We start from the raw sequence: 22,736 nt of genomic DNA on the forward strand, positions 1-22,736 counted from the left end.
AGGCTCTGTGTATTATTTTACCACCTGAAAAAGGGACACTTGCTACTCGATTTGAGTTTTGCAGAAGGAGTCAAATCAAGAGTGGTTATATGTTCAGCAATCCAAAAAGGTCATACATTCACCATAAAGCATCCTGAAAAAAAAAATAGATATATATTTTCCACAAACATCCTGAAAAAACTTACAAATTAAACTAAACAGTCCTGCACAACAATCGTTTGCAACAAAAATCCTGAAAAAGTCACATATCCTCCGCAAAATCTCGAAAAGTCACACATTCATCACAAACATCCAGAAAAATTTTAAACACCCCCCCCCCCCAACATTTAGAAAAAGGATGAAAAAACATTAATCATAAACATCCAGAAAAAGAAACCATCCCACCGTCACCACTGTGAAATCCATAATAAAGTCACACCTTCAAAATCCAAAAAAGTTACACCTCCGCCACAAACATACAGAAGTCACACTTTCACCACAAGCATCCTGAAAAAATTTAACAATCCCCACAAAAATCCTAAAAAAGTCAAACATTCACCACAGTGAAATGCAGAAACAGTCACACATTCACCACAATCATCCAGAAGAAAGGCACACATTTACTGTGGTGAAATCCAGAATAAAAGTTCACCACAGTGAAATCCACAATGAAACTGCATCACAAAACATCCAAAAAAAATAGTCACACCTTCACCAAAGTGAAATCTGTGAAACAAAATATTTTTCTAGAGCAAAATCCAAAACAAAGTTCACTCCTTCAGCGCTGAAAAAAAACCTTCACCAAAAAAACATCCAGAAATAGTCACACCGTCACCACGGTGAAATCTTTAAGAAATGTCACACCTTCACCAAAAAAAGAAATACAAATAAAAATGTCACAACCCAATAATCCAGAACAAAGTTCACCTTTAGCACAGTGGATTCCAGAATAAAAGTGCAAAAAAAAAAAAAAAAAAAAAACAATTAATAATAATCCAGAAACAGTCAAACCGTCACCACGGTGAAATCCAGAAAAATGTCACCCCAACGCCCCCCCGCAAATACAAACAAACAAAACAAACAAACAACAAAAGAACCTCCAAAACAAAAATCCAGACAAAGTTCACACCTTCAGCACAGTGAAATTTCAGGAGAATCGCTGTTTCCCGCCCTCGCCCGCGGATGGCGCTCGTGCGCGCCTTGCGGTGTGACGTCGCGGTGGAGAGCGTGCACGCGGTCCCTCCCTGCTCTCCTCCGGTATATGTTTATTTCAGGAAACAGGGTCTGTCAGAGCTTCAGCAGGAGAACGCGGCCGAAACTGAAGGCAAACATGGTGCTGCGCGTGTGAACAGCAAGCACAAGAGAAGATGGTGTTCGAGTCGCTGGTGGTGGACGTCCTGAACCGGTTTCTTGGGGACTACGTGGGGAACCTCGACAGCTCCCAACTCAAGCTGGGCATATGGGGAGGTATGAGACACAAACGCGCGGTTCAGAGCTAACATGAGCGCTGTGCTTCTCCCAGACACACACACACCTTTGTGCCTCGGATAGCAGCACAGCAGGCTAATTCTACCTTTATATCCTATTAGCCGCCTGGCTAGCTAGCTATAACGCCTGTCAAGTTCATGACATTACTTAGGACAGGCAGCGTTATACCAGAGGGTAGCTAGCGTCCAGCTGTGGTTTAATACTAAACCACTCCTTACTACCCGCGCATGCGCGCTACCTAGGGCTCCAAACTCATGTTTCTTGCACCCTATATAGTGCCCTACCTAGTATTGAAGGCGGTTTTTGGAATTCATATATCAATATCTATACTGGGGGGGGTCTTTCTTAAATTAGTGAAAGTGAAAGCATAGAAGTAAGATTCTATCATATTTTTTTTTTATGATTATTTATTTTAGACATTTTATTTATTTTAAATAAAAAAAATGGCCTCACATCCCTTTCTTGCTTTTTATACAGTCATTATATCATTTAGGTTTCAGGAAATGCCTGCATTAGTTTTGTGCTAGAAACTAATGTCTGGGTTCTTCTAGATTTCTGCTCCTCACTTTTCACATGGAAGGCAGGCGATTTTAAAATACTGACCTGAAATATTGCCTCAGTATCGAATTTCAGGAAAATCCATCAGACGGATTTTCCATATTGTCTAATTTTGCACATTAATCGCACTAATAAGGTTTTGTATTCGGATTGTTTTACTGATGATCAACGGTTTTTGTCTTTATCATGTAAGAAACCGTACTTCAAATAATCAGCATCCGGGATGTGTATTTTTCCCCTTGTACCGCCTTTTACTAAAGTTTTATGCAAAAAAAGAAAATTTGCACAATAACCCAAAACGTCGCACCACCGAGGTTTTGTATTCGGTTTGTTTACTGATGATCAATAGTTTAGTTTTGATATTATATTAGAAACTGTTTGTCATAGAAATCACCATTCTGGAAGTGGTTTATTCCCCATGTACCACCTTATACTAAAATTTCAGCTTGTGAAACTCTCCAGAATGAGTTCCTCGCATTCATCATCTAAATACACATAATATGTTTTTTCTGTGTTTTTAAACGAACAGGACAGAAACGCCCACCTCGTCAGGACACCACAGGAATCTGTCCCGATTATCGTTACAAAGCTCAGACACTCGAGACTCCTAAAGCTAAAAAGAAAAAATTCGAAAAGAAGCTCCTATTTATTCTCTTTATACAAGCGCTCTGTAATGTCCCCTGGTGGTCTAGTGGTTAAGATGCAGCGCTCCCACCGCTGCGACCCGGGTTCGATTCCCGGTCAGGGAATCATCCCCAGCCACTCTTAGTGCCGGTCCCAAGCCCGGATAAATTGGGGAGGGTTGCGTTAGGAAGGGCATCCAGCGTAAAACATGTGCCCAATCAAACGTGCGGAGGATCCGCTGTGGCGACCCCTAACGGGAGAAGCCGAAAAGAAAGTTTTATACAAGCGCTCTGTAAATATTCAGAAGCTACGAGTTGTAGAAGGAGATCATATCTTTCAGTGTGTAGATAAGGCGTCTTGGCACGGATAAAGTTTTCTGTTTGCCCATTTAATAAGACGTCTGCAAAGAAAAGCCATAACTTTAATTATTAATAATGCAAGAAATACCCAAAGGCTTTTAGAGCGTGTTAACGTTAAAAGGGAATTTATTCTGCGTACCGTATTAAGGATGTAGATCAAAGTGATCTGATTATAAAGATGACACTTCAGCACTTTTTACTGTCACCTCTCGTCTTTTTTAGGTGATGCAATTCTGCGGAATCTGGAAATAAAGGAAAATGCCCTGGTAAGTGTTATGGAATGTTTGGAAAAGCACGGTGTGTGTGAAGACGTGGGCGTGTCCTATCTGCCCCAAATGCATTTGAATGCAAATTGATGTAAATCTTTCTTTGCATATCAGAGTCAGCTGGACATTCCTTTTAAAGTCAAGGCGGGGCATATAGGTGAGTGAGTCCAATTCCTCATTTCATAAACACCTGAAGATTTTATGCATCGTACCGCTTCCTTGTGCATCTTTTGCGACGTGTATAAAAGTGTAACTTGGTTTCTAATTACTGCAGATCAGATTCTTTTGCTAAGAGGTTTGTTGTTTATCTTTGCACAAAACTATCGCTTCGTTCGGCGCAGCAGGAAAATAGTTACGCACACGCGTACAACACAAAGCCGCGATTTCAGATAAAATAACCAGAGGTTGTGCAACGGGTACCATTTGGTTTTTAGTTTTTTTATTATTTTATTCTATGCAATTGGCTTGAAGGATTTCCCAGACTCGCCTTCTGCATAGTCGCCATGTGATACACGTTAGGTTCTACAGGAGGTGAGTTTTTCTGGTTTGACTTCCAAAAATGAAAGAAAAACTCATCATAGTTGTCCTGTCATTACCAAACACTCATTAGGTGTATATACAGACATTATTATGAAGCTTGGATGGAAGAAGCATTGCACATTGGTGCATGTGTTGAGAGTAGATAGTTTGTACAGTTCAGCACACCTCAACAAATTAAACGAATTCTTACTCAAATGATTTCACTTGGGTTCAAACTGATTAGCTTTCAGAGGTGTCAATTACCGTAGCTGCACTATGTAGCCAAAGGTATTGGGATACCTGACTTTTCTAGCCACATATTGTTCTTTTACAAACTCTTACCACAAATCTGAAGGAAAATGTCTCTGGATGCATTAGAATGGCATTTTTCCTTTTACCTTAACTAGAAGCCCCGCACCTGTTCCAGTAAGCCAATGCCCCTGTGCACAAAGATATGCTTTAAATGGGTTGGAGTGGAAAATCTTGAGTGGCCTCCTATAGAGCCCTTGACCTCAACCCTACTGAACAACAGGTTTAGAACGAGTGCATTGATATAAACCTGTGATTTCAATTATAGCCAACTATACTGTCTGTAACTGTAGAATATTCGTGACAAAAATTAACTTTTTACCCATCGTTCAATTGAAAACATACGGATGGGTTTCTTAAGTGAGACAGATTGTCAAAAAAAAATAGATGAAAATGAATAAACATACCATGTGAATAAGAAAAATGGAGATACATATAGATTACAGCACACTGAAATGTTTTTTCCCCCCACATATCCCAGCTTGTTAGGAGCAGGGCACATGGGCAGCCATGATACAACACCTCTGGAACAGAGAGGGTTAAGGGCCTTGCTCAAGGGCCCAACAATGGCAGCTTGGCGATACTGGGGCTTAAACCCCCGACCATTCCGATCAGTAACCGAGAGCCTTGACCATTGAGCGAAGACTTCATGTAAAGCAAAACTTTTCTGGATCATAAAATGTTTTGTAATGTTCTTGTCCTTCAGGTCGCCTGGAACTGAAGATCCCATGGAAGAATTTGTACACACAGTCCGTGGAGGCGACACTCGACGAGGTCTACTTGCTCATCGTCCCCACTGCCAGTAAGAGCTCTTAATCACACCCACATCCCATATTTAACATTTCCTTTAACCTAAAGTTCATTTACTGAAATGAAATGTGACCACGAATTATACTGGTTTACGTTTGACTGAAATGGTGTAACAGGCAATTTAGCAATTTCTTGGTCACATCTTATAAAGTCTGTTTGTGAGTCTTAATTCATATCTAAACTTTATTATTATTAACCAAATGTTAATAATGTAGCATCATTTCTTTTTAATGTACTATGATTCGAAGACATTTTACAATCGCGTACTGTACGTTGTATATTGTAGTTGAACACAATTATCAGAAAATGTGTCCCCTTACAATACCATCCACTCTCAATGCCTTTGTGTGTACACGCACATCCAAGGATAAACCATTCACCGTTTGTTTTTTTTGGTTTTTTTTTCCGTGATCACCTCCTACACGCGAACCGGAGTATGGTGTTAATGTCATTCAGACGACCTCTGCATAGGAAGCCGAAACGTTCATGCAAACGGAAATGGAAATTAAACCAGAAAATGAAACCTGTAGTTACCTGGTTATAACTAATCTCTGCCTAGAGATTATTTCTTACGCGTCGTCGTTTTTTTTAAATAACCGAGTCATGTTGGTGCCGACTTGTGTAGATGTTACAAGATGGGTTTTTCTATATATGAAATAAATATATATTGGAATATACATATGTCGATAATTATATAAAAATGTTCCCTTCGCATGCACTTTGAAGAGTTTTATTTAATACAATGATTTGTGTACACCTACCAAACTTTTATTTTTTTATATATATATATATATATATATATATATATATATATATATATATATATATACAGTGGGTACGGAAAGTATTCAGACCCCCTTAAATTTTTCACTCTTTTTTATTTTGCAGCCATTTGCTAAAATCATTTAAGTTCATTTCTTTTCCTCATGAATGTACACATAGCACCCCATATTGACAGAAAAACACAGAATTGTTGACACTGTTGCAGATTTATTAAAAAAGAAAAACTAAAATATCACATGGTCCTAATTATTCAGACCCTTTGCTCAGTATTTAGTAGAAGCCCCCTTTTGATCTAATACAGCCATGAGTCTTTTTGGGAAAGATGCAACAAGTTTTTCACACCTGGATTCAGGGATCCTCTGCCATTCCTCCTTGCAGATCCTCTCCAGTTCTGTCAGGTTGGACGGTAAACGTTGGTGGACAGCTATTTTTAGGTCTCTCCAGAGATGCTCAATTGGGTTTAAGTCAGGGCTCTGGCTGGGCCATTCAAGAACAGTCACGGAGTTGTTGTGAAGCCACTCCATCGTTATTTTAGCTGTGTGCTTAGGGTCATTGTCTTGTTGGAAGGTAAACCTTCGGCCCAGTCTGAGGTCCAGAGCACTCTGGAGAAGGTTTTCGTCCAGGATATCCCTGTGCTTGGCCGCATTCATCTTTCCCTTGATTGCAACCAGTCGTCCTGTCCCTGCAGCTGAAAAACACCCCCACAGCATGATGCTGCCACCACCATGCTTCATTGTTGAGACTGTACTGGACAGGTGATGAGCAGTGCCTGGTTTTCTCCACACATACCGCTTAGAATTAAGGCCAAAAAGTTCTATCTTGGTCTCATCAGACCAGAGAATCTTATTTCTCACCATCTTGGAGAACTCCATGCGGGTTTTCATGTGTCCTGCACTGAGGAAAGGCTTCCGTCGGGCCACTCTGCTATAAAGCCCCACTGGTGAAGGGCTGCAGTGATGGTTAACTTTCTACAACTTTCTCCCATCTCCCGACTGCATCTCTGGAGCTCAGCCACAGTGATCTTTGGGTTCTTCTTTACCTCTCTTACCAAGGCTGTTCTCCCCCAATAGCTCAGTTTGGCCGGACGGCCAGCTCTAGGAAGGGTTCTGGTCGTCCCAAACGTCTTCCATTTGAGGATTATGGAGGCCACTGTGCTCTTAGGAACCTTAAGTGCAGCAGAAATTTTTTTGTAACCTTGGCCAGATCTGTGCCTTGCCACAGTTCTGTCTCTGAGCTCTTCAGGCAGTTCCTTTGACCTTAATGATTCTCATTTGCTCTGACATGCATTGTGATCTGTAAGGTCTTATATAGACAGGTGTGTGGCTTTCCTAATCAAGTCCAATCAGTATAATCAAAAATTTCTGGACTCAAATGAAGGTGTAGAACCATCTTAAGGATGATCAGAAGAAATGGAGAGCACCTGAGTTAAATATATGAGTGTCACAGCAAAGGGTCTGAATACTTAGGACCATGTGATATTTCAGTTTTTCTTTTTTAATAAATCTGCAAAAAGGTCAACAATTCTGTGTTTTTCTGTCAGTATGGGGTGCTATGTGTACATTCATGAGGAAGAAGAAATGAACTTAAATGATTTTAGCAAATGGCTGCAATATAACAAAAAGTGAAAAATTGAAGGGGGTCTGAATACTTTCCGTACCCACTGTATATTAAAATTATTTGTTTCAAATGTGTTTTTTATTTATTTATTTTTATTTGTGGTGATCAGTGAATTTTATGAGAATTTATCATGAGAATTTAAGCTTTTTGGAAACGTTTTAAGTGCATGTCCACCTTGTACATCAGGTATAAAGTACGATGCGGAAAAGGAGGAGAAGCAGCTGCAGGAGGCTCGGCAGAGGGAGCTTCAGAGGATCGAGGAAACCAAACAGAAAGCGGCCGAGCAAGGTAAGGATAAAAGATTATTACTTTTTACGTAAAAAAAAAAAAAAAAAAATCCACACTGTCACTTATGTGAGTTGACTATGTAAACGTTTTTTTTTTGTGTGTGTGCAGAAAATCCGAAGATGGAAAAGCAAGACACGTTTGTGGAGAAACTGGTCACGCAGGTGATCAAAAACCTGCAAGTGAAAATTTCCAACATTCACGTTCGCTACGAAGATAGCGTAAGTGCTCGTATGACTGACATCATTTGAAGTTCTGATTAAAAGCTTTATTGTTTATGCAATTAATTTTTTCACACAGGTCACCAATACGAATTCCCCTCTTTCATTCGGAGTGTCTCTGCAAAACCTCAGTCTCCAGGTACATACTACTTCAGGATGAAATTCATTCTTTAGATTGATCCGTTTAAAAATATAGAAGCACCCTGAATTATTTAACGAAAGGTTGGAAATCTAAAGATTAACCTCGATCAGATTTAGGTTATAAATGCTCTACATTTATATAAGAATTTAACAATGATGGCAGGTTTTTTTCTCTTTTTTTTTAGACAGCAGATGCAAACTGGAACCCGTGCCTGCTGGATGAGAAAGCAAAGCTGTTTTTCAAGGTAACCATATTGTTATGAAGACCTGCAATGGTTCCACATTTTCATTCATCACGCTTATACTTAATATACTAAATAGGTTATATTAGAAAAATCAATAAGACGTGACCTATTTCATTAACTTTAACTTCTAACATTGAACCAATGGCATGGAAGGTGAGCAACCTGTGAGGTCCTGTCATCATTCTCCTGTCTAGTAGTAAATCTTCTATATACACACAATGGACTACTAGTCCAATTAAAATGTTCCTTTTTTTTTTTTTATGATGTTTAGTCGATGATTTGCAGTCCTGTCTCTTTTGCTGTGACATTTTCTTATGGACTGTGAAAACATTTAATTGTTGAAATGTGAATAAAGGTTATTGGATATGTTGAGAATCAGTAGATAATCTGGATTATTTTTTTTGGCAGTCTGTAGTCTGGTGATCTTTTTATTGCTGCAGCAATGTAGGAAAGCAACAGCAGCAAGATTTTATTCCTCTCACACCACGATTTTTTTAGTCCGAATTCCTCTGTCTTGAAGACTTTCCATTGTTGTAACACTGTATTGGTACTGGAGACTCCTTCCATTAATATTGATAGAAAAAAAAGTCTCCATACAGAAATGGTGACCGTATCACAGATTAAAAAAAAAATTGTAACAGGACATCTTTTAACGCAAATTTTTGTTAGAACTCTGTTTAGATTATACAACGTCCACAATACAAGTCCCTGTTAACAGACCACAGGCGACTCCAGAAGTGATCATGAAATGAAAATGCACAAAATTCAGACTAGTCAGATTTGAGTTTAACTGCATGGAGTTACAATCAAGTCAAGTCAAGTTTATTTGTATAGCGCTTTTCACAACAGACATTGTCTCAAAGCAGCTTTACAGAAAACAACAGTGAAGGTGAATGGTGTGCGTTTGTCCCTGATGAGCAAGCCGTGGCGACAGTGGCAAGGAAAAACTCCCTTAGATGATATGAGGAAGAAACCTTGAGAGGAACCAGACTCAAAGGGGAACCCATCCTCATATGGGTGACATCAAGAGTTTGATCATAAATCTTTCAACAATACAGAACAATTTGTGATCATCATAGATCCAGCATCAGCTTCTCCATGCCAGGGCCTTTAAACACTCGGCATCTACTTCTCCATGATCATCCATAGGTCCATAATCTTCACGAGGTGAAACGTGACTGGAGCTGGCCAAACCTCAGGATGCCTCGGGATGGGGAGAGAAAGAGAAGCAGTGGAGAGGAATTAGCGTAGCTGCTGTTCATGATATTAACAGCACAAGTTGATAATGTGCATGTGATCATATATTCTGGAGCACAAGGTTGTGATGTGATGTGTGTTATGTGTAGGCTTTGCTAAAAAGATATGTTTTTAATCTACACTTAAACTGGGAGAGTGTATCTGAACCCCGAACACTGTCAGGAAGACTATTCCAGAGTTTAGGAGCTAAATGTGAAAATAATTAAAGTTATAAAATGTACCAATTGTATGTAAATTGTGTTCTGATTTATTCAGCTCGTCCGTCTGGATAATCTGTTTGCGTATTGGAACGTGAACTCTGAACTGTATTCCATTCACTCAGCTAGTGAAGCCCTGGTAAGTGATCATTTCCTAATCTACTATATGGAAAATTACACAAGGCTGGAAAATTAAAATTGAACCCCACCGTCTCATTCTTTCATGTTATCTCTCTCTACATTTCTCGTAGCGGCGCCTGCAGCAAAATATGGCTGTTCAGAACTCGGTTCCTCATGACTATCAATTTAGTAAGTGACTGCTTTCACTTCTGATTCCAGAACAGCCAATTTGATGCTGTTATTAAACTTATCATCACTTCTTCCCGCTTTGCCTTTATAGTTTTCCGCCCGATATCGGCTAACGCTAAGCTCCGTATGAACCCTCGCTCAGACGTGGATTTTTCCTCGCCCAAAATGGATCTGGTTGTCAATCTTCCTGAAGTGGCTGTGGAGCTCAGCAGACCTCAGGTGATTCAAAGCCGTCACACTGATCATTTAATTTCTGTTTGGTTAAATCAAGCTTTTATTATACCGTCTAAATAAAATATGAGCTTTGAACAAAATTTGTTTTTGTTCCTTCGCAGTACGTCAGCATTCTGGAGCTTTTGGGCTCTGTGGATATGATGTCACGCAATCTTCCGTACAGGAAGTATCGCCCAGATGTGCCTGTCCACACCAATGCATACCAGTGGTAAGAGCTTTTACAGCTGTATTTTTTTATTCAGTGTCTGACTGACTGCAACCATTAATTTTTTTCATATGTGCATTACAAATACATTTTGTATCTTGCCCGATCATTATTTTGGCTCCCTCTACATAGATCTACGGCATCTACATAGCTTTCTTTTTATTTTAACTTGCGTTCTTCCTGTTTAAATTTGAAAAGCCGATTTCTGATTGGTTTTCCAGTTCTCTTTTAGTTCAAGCTTTTTTATATGGGTGCTATAATATGGATTACATCATCAGTAACAAACATTGGTGGACAAAGTACACAAACCTTGTAGTTGAGTCAAAGTTGAGATGGGTAAAATATGACTCCAGTAAAAATGCTCCCTTTAAACTTTTACTTGAATAAAATTAAACGTATTTGCCTTCAAATGTACTTAAGTATCCAAAGAAGTATGATTTATTATGGCTATAATTTATCATTTTTGCCTCAAGACTCTTTGCTTAATCAACTCAGTTCATGTGAAAAGACTCTTATTTACTTAGTCACTCTAAGCACACCGATCTGTTAATAGAATGATATTAATAAGTCAACCTTTGATTGATATCTATTAAAATGATCATGACCTTCTTTTCAACTACTGCAAAAAGAAATCGTGCAAATGAGAAAAGTTTTGCCGTGTTCGAGTCTCTGGGGTTTCTTCAATCGTTTATTCCTCTCAAAATGTTCTGCTTGCTGTTAAACTGATGCTGGTGATGATTAGATACCACCAAGCGCCAATCAAAACAAGTTCAAAACAGATCTACACTGATTGATGGCTCGTTGCGTGACTGACCGGTTAAGTTTTTATCCACTCGTAAATAAAAAGGAACGACTGATTTTGCTAAATGTAGTTAAGTAAAGAGATTTGACTTTAAAATGTAGTGAAAGTGAAGTTAAATACGTATAAATACTATACTATAAAGTTCTATACCTAAGCAAAGTGCTCAGAAAAAGCTACTTAAGTACAGTAACGAAATTACATGTTCTTTGGTACTGTGCACCACTGGGAACAATAAACTCATTAAAAGTACTAGTTAGTCAAATCACAAGGAGTGGAATATGGTGAAATCCAAGAAGTCATCCCTTTGCATTTTTGCTGCATCCCAGTTCAACGAAACCCAAAGTGCTGTTTACCCTCTTCTGCATACATGATCAAATCTTTCAGTTTATTATAACTGAGCGATAGTTGAACTCATTTCTGAGAGCTACCCTATTGATTTCTGATAGTGAGAAACGTTGTGTTCTTTTCTTTTTATTGTTATTTATCAGGTGGCGTTTTGTCATCACGGGCATATTGGAGGTGAACGTTAAACCCTCCCTGCACATGTGGTCTTGGAAGCACATCAAACGGCACCGTCAGCAAGTGAAGCAGTGCAAAGAGCTCTATAAGACCAAGATCACCAGCAAGAAGCCGACAGAGACCCTGCTAAAGAGTCTGGAGGTAAATAATAACGACTTGGACTTTAGTTTTTCTACTATGTCCAGCTTTATTTCATCTTTGTATATATATGTATATATATATATATATATATATATATATATATATATATATATATATATATATATATACATACATACACACACACATACACACATGTATATGTATAAATGTATATGAATTATTTTAAAAGGGACAATGTGTACAGATAAATACACGTCAAATGGCAAATAGACAGTAAAACTTTGTTCATGGTAATAAATGAAAGTAATACACTGTTTCCTAATCTGTCTTTTTATATAGTTATATAAGGATATGGTCATACTAGAATGTCATACTGTATTTTAGAGCACATCCATATAGACCCAACAATGTGAATTAGGACACAGTGTATTACTTTAATTTATAAACACGAACATAGATTTACTGTTTTCCATTAGCGCATCAGAAACTAATGAATCTCGGTTGAGCTAATGGAAAACTACACATAGCAGACTACTGTAAATGGCACGGCTGCATTCAGGGATATTTTATTTTTTCAAGCTCAACCGATGTGCTGCTGATGCCGTATAAAGCCTTTTATAACGTTCCCTTTTATTTCTCATGTGTTTTGTTCATTACCCGTCAAGCTTCTTTCATGTTCTCTCTTATTTACAGGAGACCGAGAAATCTCTGGATATTTTCAATATCACGCTCGCAAGACAGCAAGCCGAGATGGAGGTCGGGTACAGTTTATTTTACACACGCACTTATTTAAAACATTTCATAAATGGTGTAATTTAATCACAGCACCGATAAAAGTCTGTACATTATTTTAGTGAGTGCTGCAGGCTTTTGTGTAATGTTTTAATGATCCACTTATACAGGCCTCTAAAGCTGGCCTGCGGATCTACAGGCCCGGGTTGAAAATGGAGGAGGAGCAGTCGCAGGGCTGGTTCGGCTGGATGTGGAACTGGTCTGGAGACACCTGTGACCAGACCAAGGAAGTCAAACCCGGAGGTAGTGAACCCGACAGTTTTTATTCATGATCTAACTCTAATAGTTTACAATTTTTATAATAACAACAAATTCACAGGGACCTAATTGGCAGAAACTTCACTTGAAAAAAATTTGATTTAGTGAAATCTTCTGTGAGGGGAAATTAGAAGTTTTTTGAAGTAGTTAGCATTTGGTCAGTGATAAAATAAGTTTCAGTTTTCCAACATTGAAAGGTCTTACAAATTAAAATATTAGAAATATTGTACACATTTGAGACCTGCGTAATGTAACCTCTTGGTGTTTCTCCATAGGTTTTGACACACTGATGACTCCAGCAGAGAAAGCCAAACTCTACACTGCCATCGGATACCACGAGACAGCTGTCAATCCTAATCTGCCAAAAAATGTGAGTGCTTTCTGTCTGTTTCCTCAGAAAGTGGAATAAATGAATTGATCTGTTATTTATTTACTTTTTTTACATACACACTTGATTGCTAGCTAATCTAACAATAATATAAGCTTTTGTTTTGATGCAAATGTGTAACACTAAGCAATAAGCATGCTGATGTATTCTGCTTTTTCAGTTTGAGGACATGAAGGTTCGGTTCCAGTTGGTGAGCATGTCCGTGTCGCTCAAAGAGAGCAAAGAAAAACCGGAGATTATCAAACTGTCCGTCATCGACCTGAGAGTCATGCTGACGCAGAGACCTTCCGCTCAGGCCTTAAAGTAATCTCTTTTATTTTCCTCATAACTTTCCTCCATTTCACACTGCAACCAGGGGTGCAACAGTACACGTATTCGTACCGAACCGTATAAGCACAGGGCTTTTGGTCCCGAATGCAATCTTTTTTAAGTGTGGAAAGAGTTAAAATCTGAGTTCTGTCATTAATGTATTAAGTAGAACATATTTTTTTTTTTAGAAAATGTAATATTAATGCAAAAACCGACACAAACAAGCATTTATTACTTTTTATTTCATTTGTGCCATTTGTTCAATTGTCATTTACTCAATTTACTCAATTATTTAAAAGTGTATTGTATTATTTTGAATGATTCGATTTTATTTTTAAATATTTTATCTTTTACAAAATATTATGAACATTTTTTCTCATTTTTATTTGATTTGAACAGGTGTTTTTATTTAAAATTGTTGAAAAAATCCCGAAAAGTCCCGAACTGTGAATTTTGTTTACCGTTACACCCCTAACTGCATATAGTAGTATTATAACTGATTCTATTGCAAATGTTGACCAGATAGAAATCTGACATCCAGCAGATTTAAACAGTTGTCAATATTTCTCCAATCAGGATCACAGCACAGTTGTCATCCTTTGAGGTAACCGGTGTCTTGAGGGATGGTGTCTCTCCCACACTGCTTTCTCCACGTCGTGTGGTGGAGGAAGACAAGCCTCTGCTCAGCCTAATGTTCGAAACCAATCCACTGGATGCCAAGGCAGATCAGAGACTGCATGTGGAATCTCAGCCACTTGAGATCATCTATGATGCAGTCAGTGTGCAAGAGTAATTTTTTGATTATAACAAAGAAACCATGGGTTCATTTGGTCTTATACGAGTGTTTTCTCTGTGTTCACTCTGTAGATGACGGTGAATAACATGTCAGCTTTCTTCATGCCTCCAAATGACCTGCAGCTGGATGAGCTGACTAACGCAACCCGCATGAAGCTGGAGCAGTTCAGAGACAGAACCTCAACCGGTGTGTGTTTGTGCGGTGTGCATGTGTGTGAAAACCTTAAATAGAAGCACAATAAGTTTTTATATTCTATGCTGCATTGTTCTGCACAGTACAATAACCGAAGCGATCCTTTTGAAACACAAAGCCTTTTTTGTTAACGTAGGACTCATGTACATCATCGAGACACAGAAAGTTCTTGACCTGAAGATCAACCTGATGGCCTCCTATGTGATTGTGCCTCAAAAGGGCTTCTACGACCCAAAGCACAGCCTTATCATTCTGGACCTGGGACACTTTAAGGTAACTTCGTCCCACATTTGAGATTTATTTTAGTCTCTTAATCGCAAAAATACATTTGTATGACATCAGGAAACGGATTTGCTATTAAGGACATGCAAAAGCAATTGAATTTTAAGAGAAGTTTATACAGTTCCTCCTTAATCTCATGCAGATGTTGAGTCAGAGCAGAGCCAATTTGCCACAGCTCTCAGTGGATAAGAGCACCATTGAGGACATCATGTCTCGAGCCTATGATAGCTTTGATGTCCAACTCACCAGCCTGCAGTTGTTGTATTCTAAACCAGGTATGAACTCTTATATGAGGTGGTATCAAAAAGTTTCGAGACTAGCGATCCACAGATCCGGTCGCTTTCGCAGAATGTCCTGCGCCTTTCTATTGATGGCCTCGCCCCTGGGGACGAATTCTCGATGCACAATGCCACGAATTTCGGAAAAGACCATGAAACCCGCCCACCCAACCTTTGTCGACATGAAGGACGGTTCAACTACGGCACTGACTGAGTTCTCTGCAGACTTGGACACGGTTTTCCTTCTGCTCCTGGGTCAGCAGCTTGCAACGTGCCATCAACACCGTGCATGTTCAAATCACACTTGTGGATCGTTTGGACTGTTCTGTATGCCACACTGACAGTGGCAGCAATGTTGAGGATTGCAGGGGCAGCAGTGTTGTGGATTGCAGGGGCAGCAATGTCGTGGATTACAGGGGCACAGTTCTCAATGTATACAGGACGATGTCTTTTGGCACACTGACTTCTAAAGGTTGGTGCCGCCTGTGACTGTGCGTGCAGCCTTGTGCTGCCATCTGTTGGTGTGTTAAAAAACTAGTCTTCAAACATTTTGATGCCACTTCGTATTCTCTTAATCTTGCTTATCTGACACATTTATACACAGCGTTTAGAAAACACAGTGGCTGGTTTAATTTCAGATGGAGACTGGGAGAAAGCTCGGAAGCTGAGGCAGTCTTCCTTCCATGTTCTGGAGCCCGTCGACTTGAAGGTGGTTTTCAGCAGAGCCATGGTGGTCACTGACTCAAGGATGCCAAAGTAAGGGGACTGTCCTTAAAGTTTATTCTACATACATAAAAAAAATATATATAATCTAGATCAGTTTTTGTTCTGTTTCTATTAAGCTATAGTCTGTACATGGATATAAAAATCATTAATGATATAATGTGTATCTGGATTCTTCCTGCCTGATAGGTTTAAGATATTTGGAGAGCTCCGGCTGCTGTCCCTTCGCATCTCGGATGACAAAGTCCGCGGCATCCTTGAGCTGATCGACAGCATTCCGTTGCCTGAGAGTCGGCCCTCGCCTCGAGCTACTGCTTCACAAACAACACCCAAGGTGTGTCTGTGTGTGTTCAACCGCACCTTCGGGTTAGAATCCAGCATGCTCGTTTAAGATTATTAGTACATGAAAGGTGAGGGTGTGTTTGTGGCTAATGTTTTTAAACAGGTGTGTGAAATTGTGATGTTTCATTGCATGTCTGTAGGTACTCAAACCAAAAGAGACCCCTCAGCTGACCCCCAGAAAACCAGCAATGGTTGACCTGCGCTCCTCAATCATTTTTGACTCGGGTAAGATACGCAAAAGTGTGCACATAGAATAGGTTCTGGGCAAAAGAATGTCAATCAAGCAAACTCTAGTATCAGTGAGGGTGTGTACAAATATATCCCAAACGTTCAGGGTCCTGTGGTGCACCATTAATTCTGTTACAAAAAAAATGGAATTGTGACTCTGACCAGGTATAAAACAAACAGTCAGAGAAGCAACCAAAGGGCAGAAAGTAAAGTTTAGTACAATGCTACCACCATGCTTCACATTGGGCTGGATTGTGTTTCTGAAAGTTGTATCACTTTTGATCATATCTTTGATCTTTGTTTTCCTGTTTGCAAACGTCTGACCAATTTCATAAGACTCTTTTTCCGGGTCTAAGTTGTATTTCTATGAACAACGATTTCCATCTGAACTGTGGATCTCTCGAGCTTTTTTCGAATATTTGACTTTGCCTATTTTTCAGGCTCGGAGGAGGATCTGTTCTTTGACGCCCCCAGCTCGCCAGTTGAGGATCTGCCGTTCTTTGAGGCCAGCTGTGGCTCCTTAGAGAGATCAACCTCCATAAAAAAGAAGACGATGGTGAAACATGACCCCAAAAAGAACATGACCGAGTTCCTGCTGAATTTTGAGATAAACACGGTGTGAAAACGTCATGAATCTTTAGCGTGTTTGTGTTCGCATATATTCAGCACGTTTAGTTTTATTTCCTGTACGTGTTTCATTTGTCATCTTCTTCGGTATATGCAGTTGTCCATTCAGCTGTGCCGCCTTTCCGAGGGCTTGGAGGTTCCCGTCTTGCGACTGGAAATCGAGAGCCTGGGCACGGAGCTCAAAGTGCGCACATTCGACATGACTTCCTACACGTTTCTGCGGGAAATCTGCCTGGAGTGCTCGGAGTACATGGGTATGTCCTCCTGAGCTCATAGACACATTGCTTTTGTCAGGTGTAGGGATGGGTATCGTTTACATTCTATTGATACCGGTAATGATACGGATACTGCTTATCAACACCCGTATATAATTAATAAATTATAAATATATAATTAATAAATTATAAATATATCCCTGTCCGTACAGCGCGCAGTCTCATGCGCAAAAAAACAAACCACACGTTGTGTCAGTGATTCGCCTCTAGAGGCCGCTCTCTTAATGACAGCAGACCTTCTCAGCTGCTCCAGCAACAGAAACTATCCGAATAAACTACCAGTATGGATTTTTGCTGATTGTTCTAGCAATCGGTGCCGGTTATCGGAAAATAATTTTATAATGAATGTTGAGGCAGAAGAGTTCGACGACGAAGATATAGTGTCACTGGTGTCGGTTAGTTTTGTAACGTGAGCCCAAACCTTTGAACGTTTCAACGTTGCCGCCACGACTGATTGTCTGTACACAAACGCACACCGCACATGTACAACGTGGGCAACGTCATGACATCATTCAGGGTCGGAAAATACAGCAGCTTCCAATTCATCATTACCACCAAATTGTAAGGAGATAAAACAATGCAGGTATCGATAACAGTAGCATTTGTCCTAAAGCTTATCGAATACTGACCCAATTAAGTTTTTTGTGTGTGTGTTTGTTTAAAGATGGAGAAAACAAGAAGGTGCACCTCATCACCACTCTGGATAACACTGAGGATGATCTGCTCACGTTGGAGTACACTAAGGTAAAGGGTTTTCTGTTTGTGCATTTGGTGCTCCAGGAAAACCGCGACGGGTGCACACGTGCAAACTCAGTCTTTTTTTTTTCTGTTTAGGCGGATAAGAACGCTCCAGATTTTAAATCGGTGTATAAAAACACAGAGCAGCTTATCAAGGTAAGTCCGAGCATCTAGCTACTAAAATATCTTTGCTAAAACGACACTCACGTGACAAACAATACCCCGTATTGACAACGTGAGGGAAGTTTGATTGATATCTTTTAACAAATAAAACTGACCTCAGGTGCATCCTATTTCCACTGATCATCCTTGAGATGTTTCTACAACTTGACTGGAGTCCAGCTGTTCGCCTTATTTTTTCATCAATATAACGTCTGGCTTGTAACATGAAAACTGGTCGGAACAAAAGATAAAAAATAGGAAGAGAACCAAATTACACCTTTTTAAAAGTATTAAACTATTGAGAGCTAGCTAGGCGATATCTCTTCACAGGTATAAACAGTTGCCCTTTTCAATCACAGGTAAACTTCTCCTCCTTGGATGTGCACCTCCACATCGAAGCCCTCCTCAACTCAATGAACTTCCTGAACAGCCTCCTCCCTCCCGCAAAGAAGGAGGAGCCTGCCGAGCAGCCTGCTCCCCAACAAGATGATGAGGGAGAGGCAGACAGCGAGGAGGAGAAGAAAGAGGAGTCCCCCATTACAAGGAAATCCTGTAATGTTCCCTTAATTTTGGCTGTCAATAACCAAGTCATGTGTAGTGATTTATGATCTCACCTTGGCTCCTGGAGTCTTGTAATAATGATTACCTTGTTTGTTCCTGGACAAGACCTCTATAATTTGGTGGGGTTTTTTTTCCCATAATAACTGAATATTCATTCGTTCTGCCTGTCATTCCTTGTTTTTTATTGCAGCTACAAAGAAGTCGAAGTTTGAGGATGTGGTGAATTTGCACATCAGAGCAGATCTGTCCTGTCTGAAGGCCTTCATCAGAGGAGAGAAAGCCAGGATCTCTGAGATCAGTATAGAAGGTAACAAAATACACATAATACAGGGCACACACACACACACACACACACACGTACATATATATAAATACAACACTGTCTTTATTAATTTTGAAACTTTAAAGATAAATAATAATGACAAGAAAAAATATATAAATAAATAAAAATAAAGTGTATGTGTGTGTGTGTGTGTGTATATATACTTTATATATAAACACATAGATCAGCAAAACTTCAGCAACTATTTTACTACTATCTTCTCAAGATACAATACTACAGAAATAAAACTTGGATATATTTTATAGTAGTCCATGTGCAGCTTGTATAGCAGTATAAATGTACTGCCCTCTAAAAAATAACTCAACATACAGCCATTATTGTCTAAATAGCTGGCAACAAAAGTGAGCACACCCTAAGTGATAACAGCTTAAATTGACCAGGTATAACTCTATGCTTTTATGTTGGTCCCTCTTTTGCTGCCAAAAACAGTCCTGACCTGTCAAACATTAACTTCTTTAGAAATTTAAGCTACAGGAGCTCGTCTGTTGGATCGAACAACACGGGACAGACTTCGCTCCCACCGTGCATCAATGAGCCTCGGCCGGACATGACCCTGTCGCCAGTTCCCCACTGTTCCTTCCTTGGAGCACTTTAGATAGATACTGACCACTGCAGGCCGGGAAGAGCATTCTTTCATTCAGTTTTAGAGACGTGCTGGCCCAGTCTTTTAGCCCAGTGGTCCCCAACCTTTTTGGCGCCACGGACAATATTTTTCACCGACCGTCCTTTAAGGCTTGGCGGATAAATACAGCAAAATAAAATAATACGACCGGCAAAAAACTGGTATTTTTAAACAGGTGCCATGCTAAAGAGATAATCAGTGTTTTTCACTTTACCGCTCATAATGCTATAAGGTCATAATATTATGCCTGTTAGTTGTATATTTATGTAATTAGTACTATAGTATTTGTAATTAAGTATGTACACATGATTAACAATGTAGCCCTAACCATAATCTCAGCAATACAATGAATTCTGTGCTTTTCTCTTCGAAAAATAGGAATCTGATTATTTTTATTAAATGGCGCGCATGTGGTGAGAACACAAACCTCTCTCTCTTTTGCAGGTCTGGTTTCTGAAGTACAGATGAAGAAGAAATCAGTCGAGATTTCAGCTAACCTGAAGAATATTGTCATATTGGACTGCGACAAAGATGCTCTGTACAAAAAGGTAGTAGGTTTAGCGTCAAAATAATTAAAACGTTACGTCAAGTGTTTTAAAGTACACATTATCACATCAGGACAACTCAGAGGTGGTCCAACTTTTATATATATTTAATTGTTTGGAGAAAAAAAAAAAAAAAGCATATACCACATTAAATATTTGTTTAACAAGCAAACTATAAAAAAAAATGTAAATATACATGTTAATATTTTTCAGTATTATATTGTATTAAGATGAGTCAAATGCTATGATATTCACAAATTCATAACCAACATATATTCATACAACCATAAACCCTCAGGCACTTATAGGTCTTCAGGTATAAATTTTAAGACATAGTAATAACTCGTCGTAACCGTTCCTTCTAGGCAGTGTCTGTAGCAGATAAGGACGTGTTTGGTTTCCACATGGTGAACTATGTAGATGCTACAGATGGAGATGCCTACACAGATATGCAGATAGTGGACACTAGCGTGACTCTGACAGTGGGCTGCATCCAGGTCGTCTTCGTCAACAAGTTTGTCTCCTCAATACTGGTGCGTAGCAAACAAACCTGTGATTTTGTGCCACAATGTGTTATATTGATGTTATATTTCTGTGTTAAAAAGACACAAATTCATTGTATATTCCTTTTTCTGTCACGGGTCCAACTCCAGGCCTTCATCAATAACTTCCAGGAAGCAAAAGATGCTCTAGCAGAGGTCACAGTGCAGGCAGCGGAGAAAGCGGCCACAGGTGTGTTGGAGCTTGCCGAGAAAAGCACTCGCATTTCGCTAAATGTGAACATCAAAGCACCTGTCGTTTTCCTCCCCCAATCCTCTGTTTCCACGAACGTCATCGTGGCCGACCTGGGTTTGGTGACGGTCAAGAACCACTTTGAGATCGTGCCCTCTCAAACCCACACCAAGATTCCCCCCATCCTGGAAACCATGAGTGTGGCTCTGAGCGAGCTGAAGATGTACAGGTGTGGAGCCGGGTCACGTGTTCAACTGAATAAAATCAATTTAAGCATTGAACATACTTTAAATATAAAGGATGAGTGTGAGGGGTTTTTTTTGTGTACTTAGAACCACATTTAAAGATGGCCAGTTCCAGAGTGAGATTCAGGTTCTGAAGCCAGTCAACATGGACCTGTCAATCAAGCGCAATCTCTCCGCCTCCTGGTACCACAGCATCCCTGACAACCAGATCAACGCACACCTCAAGCCCATGAGTGTACGCGTGTGTTTGTTGGTCTGAAAAGTTTCACGTTGTCTTGTATTTGTGTCTAACTTGTATATTCGTGTGTGATGATACTGTAGCTGATCTTGAGTCAGGAGGATCTAACTGTGCTTCTGAGGACTCTGAATGAGAACCTGTCCGAGACTTCTGACACGGTTCCTGCTCCCAAAAGTTCTGATAAGACGGAGACGGCATCTACCAAAGATTCACAAGAATCTGGAGGTATATACTTACGCTCACACGCAAACACACTCGGAGTGAAAAGCTTCACATGGTTCCTATTTTTTTACATACGTTTAATAACCAAAATTTTTTTTTTTGTACGTAAAACATTCACAAAAATTGAGTTTTAGCATTTAAAATTCAGGTTTTCCGGAATCCCAAGTAAACCAGTTTCTCACAGTAAACCAGTTTCTGACAGGCCACATGTGCATACTGGATCATGATTCACACTTATGTAATTTGTTACACAATAACAATTGTTCATTAAGTGTGGCGGCTATGCTTTCATTTTACACTTTTATATACACAGGTAGTCCCTGCGTTATGATGGATCGAATTTTCACAGCTTATGATGACCATTTCTGCTACAAAAAAAAAGAAATTGTAAATATTCACGCGCCATTTTAATTTTGGTACGATACGTTGGAACGTTGCCAGAATGTACGCAACTCCCGCTTAGTGAGATGCCTTTATCTCGCCATCGGTCGACAGAGTTTGGTTTTCTTGGTTTAGAGCCTGTTTTTGGTTTTTCAAAGTCCATTTTGGACATTAAAAAAGAGCGTGTCCAGCTCCACCTTTCACGAACCGGCGCTTGTGCATGCACGCATTGCCACATACGGTATATACTGTAAAGTTAATACATCATGATAGTGTAAATTGGGTCAATTATGTACTGATAACTATTCTTCAAAACTCCTGGGTTCTCCAGGCCATGTCTTGACTCATTACATTGGCGTCATTGTATTGCATCTACATCGTAACCATCATAAGGTTACGGTCAGGGACTACCTGTAAATGTTTTGGGGGGAAATGTAAAGCAGATCTGTGTGAATATAAGTATCATTTGTCGTGTCAATTTTAATTGTCTCGCAGGAACCACAGTGGTAACAGCAGCAGTAGTGGAGGGACAGAAGACGGCCAAACTGAAAAGCACGTTAAAACTCCACTTCAAGTTTGATTCGTTGACTCTGGTTCTCTACAGCTCGAGCGGAAGTGAGGTAATCCG

General features: G+C 39.7%; 1 protein-coding gene and 1 long non-coding RNA gene across 5 annotated transcripts in view; one reads left to right on the top strand and one right to left on the bottom strand.

Annotated features, from left to right (window-relative positions):
* The first annotated feature begins 1,123 nt into the window (after positions 1-1,123).
* vps13a (vacuolar protein sorting 13 homolog A) overlaps positions 1,124-22,736 on the top strand; it is a 42,694-nt gene continuing 21,081 nt past the window's right edge. For all 4 annotated transcript variants that reach the window (XM_083553992.1, XM_083553993.1, XM_083553995.1 and 1 more), the window contains exons 1-36: positions 1,124-1,446; positions 3,231-3,274; positions 3,389-3,431; positions 4,809-4,904; positions 7,499-7,600; positions 7,709-7,818; positions 7,898-7,957; positions 8,145-8,204; positions 9,717-9,797; positions 9,910-9,967; positions 10,059-10,186; positions 10,303-10,409; positions 11,697-11,868; positions 12,523-12,585; positions 12,732-12,864; positions 13,155-13,249; positions 13,428-13,570; positions 14,153-14,351; positions 14,444-14,558; positions 14,701-14,837; positions 14,989-15,121; positions 15,763-15,880; positions 16,037-16,181; positions 16,330-16,414; positions 16,858-17,033; positions 17,142-17,298; positions 17,984-18,063; positions 18,154-18,213; positions 18,579-18,771; positions 18,971-19,087; positions 20,190-20,293; positions 20,656-20,823; positions 20,944-21,251; positions 21,355-21,502; positions 21,589-21,730; positions 22,604-22,728. In XM_083553992.1, coding sequence (XP_083410118.1) covers positions 1,347-1,446; positions 3,231-3,274; positions 3,389-3,431; positions 4,809-4,904; positions 7,499-7,600; positions 7,709-7,818; positions 7,898-7,957; positions 8,145-8,204; positions 9,717-9,797; positions 9,910-9,967; positions 10,059-10,186; positions 10,303-10,409; positions 11,697-11,868; positions 12,523-12,585; positions 12,732-12,864; positions 13,155-13,249; positions 13,428-13,570; positions 14,153-14,351; positions 14,444-14,558; positions 14,701-14,837; positions 14,989-15,121; positions 15,763-15,880; positions 16,037-16,181; positions 16,330-16,414; positions 16,858-17,033; positions 17,142-17,298; positions 17,984-18,063; positions 18,154-18,213; positions 18,579-18,771; positions 18,971-19,087; positions 20,190-20,293; positions 20,656-20,823; positions 20,944-21,251; positions 21,355-21,502; positions 21,589-21,730; positions 22,604-22,728 — 4,305 coding nt within the window. In that variant the 5' untranslated portion in view covers positions 1,124-1,346. The remainder of the gene's footprint in view (positions 1,447-3,230; positions 3,275-3,388; positions 3,432-4,808; positions 4,905-7,498; positions 7,601-7,708; positions 7,819-7,897; positions 7,958-8,144; positions 8,205-9,716; positions 9,798-9,909; positions 9,968-10,058; positions 10,187-10,302; positions 10,410-11,696; positions 11,869-12,522; positions 12,586-12,731; positions 12,865-13,154; positions 13,250-13,427; positions 13,571-14,152; positions 14,352-14,443; positions 14,559-14,700; positions 14,838-14,988; positions 15,122-15,762; positions 15,881-16,036; positions 16,182-16,329; positions 16,415-16,857; positions 17,034-17,141; positions 17,299-17,983; positions 18,064-18,153; positions 18,214-18,578; positions 18,772-18,970; positions 19,088-20,189; positions 20,294-20,655; positions 20,824-20,943; positions 21,252-21,354; positions 21,503-21,588; positions 21,731-22,603; positions 22,729-22,736) is intronic.
* Positions 10,559-13,741, bottom strand: LOC310733128. Its single transcript, XR_014535631.1, has 2 exons — positions 12,022-13,741; positions 10,559-11,923 (listed from the first exon to the last, which is right to left on the bottom strand). It is a non-coding gene; the product is annotated as an uncharacterized lncRNA (long non-coding RNA).

This window comes from Silurus aristotelis (assembly GCF_946808225.1).
Source record: "Silurus aristotelis genome assembly, chromosome: 11".
In the NCBI taxonomy this organism is placed as follows: Eukaryota; Metazoa; Chordata; class Actinopteri; order Siluriformes; family Siluridae; genus Silurus; species Silurus aristotelis.